We start from the raw sequence: 7081 nt of genomic DNA, 5'->3' as shown, positions 1-7081 counted from the left end.
CTTCCAATCCTTTTCTATCCACATATCCCTCTAACCTTTCTATCATACTCCTCATTTCCCCTTCTCCTTCTGCCAATAACACCACATCGTTCGCATACGCCAACCTATAAATCTTCCTGTCCCCTAGCTTCACCCCTCCCCATTTAACCCTCCTCATTTCCTCCTCCAAATCCGCTGTCATGATGTTAAACAACAAGGGGCTCAAAGGGCACCCTTGTCTAACCCCCCTTGCCGTCCAAAAACATCCCCCCACCTTCCCTTCCCCTCCCCTCACCCTGCATTTCGTCTCCCACATAATCTCTCCTACCCTCTCTATTAAACCCTCCCTAACCCCCCTCTTCCTCATCTCCTCCAACAAAACCCCCCTATCCACCGAATCAAAGGCCGCCTTTAAATCTACAAATAACGTAATTAATTTCCCCCCTTTTTTCCCTAACTACCTGTCCACCAAATAATTTATCACATAAATATTATCTAAAGTTCCCAACCCTTTCCTAAACCCCGTTTGATTCGGTGGAATCATACCTTTTCCTTCTATTTCCTCCCTCAACCTTTCCGCCAACACCGCTGTGTACACCTTGTATAACGTCGGCATAATTGAAATCCCTCTATAATCCCTAACATCGTTCCCCTGACCTTTCTTCTTCACTGGCACTACCATTCCCTCTTTCCATAACTCCGGCCATCCCTCCCCCTTCCATACCTCATTACACATTTTCCATACCCATTCCTCTAACCCCTCTCCACCATACTTCCACACCTCATTCGGTACCCCATCTACCCCCATAGCCTTACCATCCTTCAGGTTCCTCGTCACCCTCCTTATCTCTTCTCTACTTATCTCCCCCTCTCCCCCCTTTCTTCCCCCTTCCCCCATCCCCCTCACTACTCTACTCCCCCTAACAATTCTCTGAAATATTCCTCCCATTCCTGCATTGCTATCCCCTTATTTATCCCTCTCACTCTTTTCCTCTTCTCATTTACAATCTCCCAAACCTGCCTCTCATTCTTCGCCAGCTCCACTTTCCTTTCCCATTTCTCATTCTCTTCTCTCTTCTTCAACTCACAAATCTCCTTATATTCCCTCCTCTCCTTCCTGTAATCCCGTACTTCACACCGTCCTTTCCTCCATTCCCTTAAAACCCTTCTCACTCTCCCCTTCTTCTCTCTACACTCCTCATCCCACCAACCTCTACACCTCTTCCCCTTCCTTCTCTCTTTCTCTATCCCCCCTATTATCTCTCTAATTCTTCCCTCAGTTTCCATTAAGCACTCCAACCCTTTTCCCTCCCTCCACTCTACCGCCCCCAATCTCTCTCTAAACAACTCCCTACACTCTTCATCCCAAATTCCTCTACTTGCCCCTCTTCCCCCTTTACTCACCCTCCTCTCCTCCCCTTTACCTTCTTTCCATGTTATAATAAGTGGATGATGATCCGAATCTATTTCTCCCCCCACTTCCAAACTTTCAATCCCGTCACCAGTCTCCTCTTCCACCAGAATATAATCTATTACAGACTCCCCCCTCCTCCCCGTATACGTCCAATTTCCTTCCTCGTCCCCCCTTATATCCCCATTCAATATATACCACCCTCTCCCCTTTATACTTTCTACCAGCCTCCTCCCCATTCTATTTACCTTACCATCCTTAGATTTCCTCCTCTCTTCATCCATCCCCTCTACCTCTTCCCTTACCCTTCCTCCTTCCCTCCCCGTTCTTGCATTAAAGTCCCCCCCTATCACCGTTTTTATCCCATCTTCCTTTCCCTCCATCCAATCCGCTAACCTCTCCAGCTTCCCCTCCAAATCCATGTTCACATATACCCCCACCATCCTCACCCTATCCCTACCTACCTTCACCAAACCTGTCATCATCCCCTCCTCCTCCTTTCCCCCACACTCCCCCCCCTACAACTCCTTTCTAATCCCCAGCACCATCCCCCCCATTGCTCTCCCTTTCTTACTTCTCCTCTTTGCATCCTGCACCCTCCACACATACCCCTCTGGCAATCTCTCAATTAGCTTCTTTCCTCCCTTTTTCTCTACCCATGTCTCTAGCAGCACCATCGCATCCCATCTCCTCAAGTTTACCCAAAACTCTCTATCTTTGTTTCCCAACCCTGCCACGTTCCAGAACGCCATTTTCACCCCCTCCCCCAAACCCTTTCTCCCACCTCCTCCCGTCTCTTTTGCCATCTTTCCCTCCTTGCCCCCTCCCACCTCTTCTACCCTTTCCACCCTTCCGTCTGTATTTACTCCATCACACACTTTTTCCACCCCCTTCCTCACCATCCCTCCTCTAACCCCTCCCCTTACCCCTCTCCCGCTTTCTCCTCCCCTTACCTCCCTTTCCCTCTTCCCCCTACCTATCCTTCCTTCCCACCCTTTCCATCCGCCCTCCCCCCTTCCCCTGGCCACTCATTTCCCCTTCCGCCCATATTCTTCCTTTCCCATCATACAACTCTTCTTTCTCTTCGTCCCATCTCCACCACACCCCCTCCATCCAAATCCCCCCTTGTCCCAATCTAGCCCTCCCTCCTTCCTTCCTTACTATCTGCCTCATCTTCCAATGCATTTTCCTCTCTTTCCACGTCCTATCCTCTTCTATCCAAATCTCTGAGCCCTTCAATTTCCCTTTACTATTTAATACCCTCCCCCTCTCCTCCTCACTCCTTAATGTTACCACCCCCATCCAACCCTTTTCTTTCCTCCCCGCTTCCACCTTCCTTATATTTACGATCTCTACTCCCACCTCTAAATTCTCCAAAATCTCCCTTATCCTACTTTCTATCCCCCCTTTTCCCTCCTCTATCCCCCTTATTATAATGTTCTTTTTTCTCTCTACTCTCTCCCTCCATTCATTTTTCCATTCAAGCCTCCTTAACCTCTCCATCCAATCTCCTCTTCCATACCCTCCTTCTAACAATCTTCGTTCTCCCCCCCCCATATTTCCTTCCTTTCCCTCTCCTTTTACTAAATCCATTTTTTTCATCTTACTTTCCATCTCTTTCATTCTCCCCATCAAATCCTCCCTCTCTTTCCTCCACCTTTCCTCTCTCTCCTTCATCTCATTTTTTAACCCTTCCATCTCATTCCTTGTCCAATCTTTCTGTTCATCCACTATCTCTCTCAGCTCTTTTCTCAAACCTACCAACAAACCCTCTCCCAAATCTCTCCCCATTTCCTCTAAGGAGCCCTTCACAAACTCCCTCCATCCCTTCTCCCACTCCCCCCCTTTCCTCTCCGGAGATCTCACCGTCTTTTTGCTGCTCTTGAATATATCCTCCCTCTCCCCTCCCCCTCTTCTTCCCCTTCCCCATCCCTCTTCCTTTTCATATATTTCTCTAAGTCCCCCGTGCTTCCCCTCCTTTCCCTCTCTGTCTTGAAAAACTTTTCCATCCTTCACCCAATATCACTTATCTGCTCTCTCCGCACTATCTATGCCTCTTTACCGATCCACTCGCCTTGAGAATCTGCCTTTAACCAGTCTCCCAACTCTAGAACAGACTTTCCCTCACTCCCTGCCTTCCTACGTAATTCCCGAGCGCCTACCTCGCCACACTTCCTAACCTCAATCTCACACTTTTCCCTCTCCTATGCCCTACCACCTTCACCCCGCCACACACCCTTATACACCCTTCTCACTCACTTCCTTCTCCTTCACCTCCACTACTCTCTCACATTCACACCGCTTCTATTCTCCTCTCACTCTCACTGCTCTGCTCTCACCCAAAAAAAAACACCTCTATATTATAACTGCGCCGGAACCGGAAGCCCGATATTTATCATTAGTAAATGTTCAAATATCGTTTAAAGTTTTAATCGTATATTTATAAATTTTGAACATATTAAGAGTATGCCTCTTTCACACACATTAGTATATTATTTATTCACACAGATAACATAAGTCGCACCAGTGCGTGATAATTTACGAAATATTATTACAATTGTCGGCGCGCAGTTTGAAAAAGACTACAATATGGTATATATGCAAGTACATATATAGTACATATATAGTACATAATAATATTTGAAATGTAATTCAAGATTGAATTATTTAAGAGACGAAGATCCAGCTTCGACCGTATAGGCATTTTAAATTTCTAGTATTGATTGTGTTTCTCACATATACGGTCTAAAATAAAGATATTTTTTGTGTTTGTGCTCGTGTCGTACTGGGAGAGGTAAGTCGTGCTAATTATGTAATCGGATAGTATCGAACACTCTTTATTTCGAAAGAACAAATCGGGGTGAGATTTGTAATCGCCTCAAGAAAATGTAAATCTAAGAACTAAAAACTAACTGAGAACGGATCCTACCGAAAGTACGCTAGCGATTGGTTGGAATATAGAGTGCGTTCGTTCATACAAAAGTGAGCTCATACATAACAACATTGTTACAATTTTCTCCGTGTGGCCTATATTTATATATCGCATTTGTAAAATGTAATTAATCGGTGTGACTGAGCAAATAAAAGGGTGGCACCCAATTGTACACGGCTCAATTGGACACGAGCCACTCACAGCGCTTGAGACTACAAAGCTCCTAAGCACCGGTCGCTGTGATTGGTGGTGTCCAATCGAGCCGTGGTCACCCCCAAATAAAGTACGCTGACAGAGTCCCACGCGCGAATCCTGCCTTCTTTTTTTTCGTGGTATATTTTTGCGATATAAGTGGTTGAATTAATTATCAATAAACGTATAAGGTCAAACAATATGCTCTTATATAATTATTGCAATTATTCGCATACTTTTAAACTAGCAACTGTAGGGAGAATAATGATTCTCGACGTGCATGATATGCGTCAAACTTAATGATGAAAGATTTTTATATGTAAATTAAATTTGTAAATTTATGTGTAAATTAAATTTTTTTCTTTAAACGATCCGAAAAGAAATTATATTTTGTCATGATGTTGTGCCTATCAAATGCGCTTAGTGTTGATCGATACTTTGTTTTAAATACTTTTTTTAACTATCATCCGAACTTAAATGCAAATTCTGATAATGAAGAAAATTACAAAAGCGAAATTATTTATATAATTATAAAGATGATGCCAATGTAAGTTTGTGAAATGTACAAAATAAATGCCTTTATGTGTGTAATTTTAAAATAATTCCTTGTCTATTGAAAAACGAATTCTTCCTACAGTTGTTACAGATACACACGAATAAATTCAATAATTACGTGAAAATGTGTTTGGCTTAATACGTTTACTATTAACGTCTACTATTACAGTTATTTCAGAAAAATCTATGAAAAAAAGGAAAAAATCAGCTTGATCACGCCAATTAGTTACGTTTCTGACTTATAAACTTATGGTATATAACTTCCATGGAAAATTAATTTTAAATAATTAATATTTCGTTAGCGATTACGTTTTGAAATGATTTATACCATTGTGGATTAATGGGAGGGGTATATGATTATTACAATTTATTAAATGTCATATGTTATCTAGAATGTCTCCATGCCTCTTGACACGCCGAGCGCCCGAGAGAACATATTTCGGTCGCTTGAGTGAAGCTATGAAAGCGAAAGCAGGTTCTCTCTCAGCGCGCCGACAAGGCCAAACAATGAGAACGAGTGCGAAAAGGTTGGCGATATAGCCGGCATGCTTCTAACTACCAAGCCACACGAACACGGGCTCGTGCTTGTGTTGTTATCGGTTGTGCCAGACCGCCGCCTGATGGCGTTAGTCTCGATGTCGTAAACCGTCACTGGTCTGGTATCCCTGCTTAGGAGGCCTCAAGATCAGAGGATCGGGCCCTAGTAGGACCAGTGCTCTGGGAAGCTGCTGCAGTAACACTGTAGGGAGCAAGATACTGGTCGGGATTCCAGGCTAACGTTCTTGGGAAACCAGTAATTGTCGTGAAGACAATTTAAGGAGAGGAGGGCAGTGTTACGCTCGTGCCGTGTCGACACCATAGATCGCCACTCGCAAAGTACGGAAGGTCGTGTCGCCCAGCGACACGTGTGGTTGATAAACATGGTCGGCGATTTTGGATGTGAGCCGTCGCTGCGTTCGGTCTCTCGTTTCGTCAACTAATATTGTCGATCGTGTGCTCCGAGTGTGTCGTGTGTGTATCCTGCGTTGTACAATATACGCTTCTTGTTCCTTTCATATATCCTCGTGTTGTTTATTTCCCGCGAGCCGGGAGTACGTGAACGCGTTCGCGAAGGCGTCTCCACGACTCGGACGCTGCGGATGTAACAGTATTACAGAAATTCTGTGTCTTTTAACTTGAGCCTTATCAAATTGATTATTCGAAAACAATTATTGTTCTATTTTTCGAAAACTAAACAAGCTCCGACGTCAATCCGTTTCTATTATAGACCTGAATCTACCGTTTCAGTAACAATTTTATGCTACTGATACGAAAACTGCCATTCCGTGCTGCATATAAACCTGAAAACTACCGTTTCAGCAAAAATTTTAGTATCATCGGCCTTAATACCGCCATTCCATTGTTATACATATCGTAAGATCCACGGTTTTAGTAAAAATAATAACAGCCACGGCCTTTCAGACATGATTCAAATACTTTATGGAACACGTACTTACTTAAAGTCGTCGATCATTTTGAACGTGAAGTGCTACATGTTGATAATCAATTCTAATACAAATATGTAATGAAATCGTCATTACTATATTATTTGCATTACCTCTATGTATCTGAGGATATTAAAATTTTTTTAAGACATTAGTTTTCGATTTTCTTAGTCGATACTTTTTGTCATAGCTAAACAATCTTAGAACTTCCATTGCGTTGTTACCTGCAGTTTGCACAACACTGCGCAACATGTCTAACGGCAGTGGGGTGATCCCGATTGATCACGGTTCGATTGGACACCAATCACAGCTACCACGTGCCTAGGAGCTTTGTAGTCTCAAGCGCTGTGAGTGGCTCGTGTCCAATTGAGTGTCCAACTGGATGCCACCCACGGCAGTTATGGGAACTTAGCAAATTTGATGTACTAAAAGATTATACAGGGTGTCAATTATGTACCGGGACGGTCAAATATTTCGACAACTTCCAACATTAAAAAAAAACGCTGAAACACGTGAAACGATTTTTCA

General features: G+C 43.6%; 1 protein-coding gene across 1 annotated transcript; it reads right to left on the bottom strand.

The window, feature by feature from the left end:
- Positions 1-436: 436 nt before the first annotated feature.
- On the bottom strand, positions 437-787 carry LOC108769213 (uncharacterized). Its single transcript, XM_018520074.1, has one exon. It carries the CDS (start codon positions 785-787, stop codon positions 437-439), a length of 351 nt encoding a protein of 116 aa, XP_018375576.1.
- Positions 788-7081: the final 6294 nt, after the last annotated feature.

This window comes from Trachymyrmex cornetzi, unplaced genomic scaffold (genome assembly GCF_001594075.2).
Source record: "Trachymyrmex cornetzi isolate Tcor2-1 unplaced genomic scaffold, Tcor1.1 scaffold876, whole genome shotgun sequence".
NCBI lineage: Eukaryota > Metazoa > Arthropoda > Insecta > Hymenoptera > Formicidae > Trachymyrmex > Trachymyrmex cornetzi.
The sequence above is the reverse complement of the archived record's forward strand: the minus strand, read 5'-3'. Positions and strand labels throughout refer to the sequence as shown.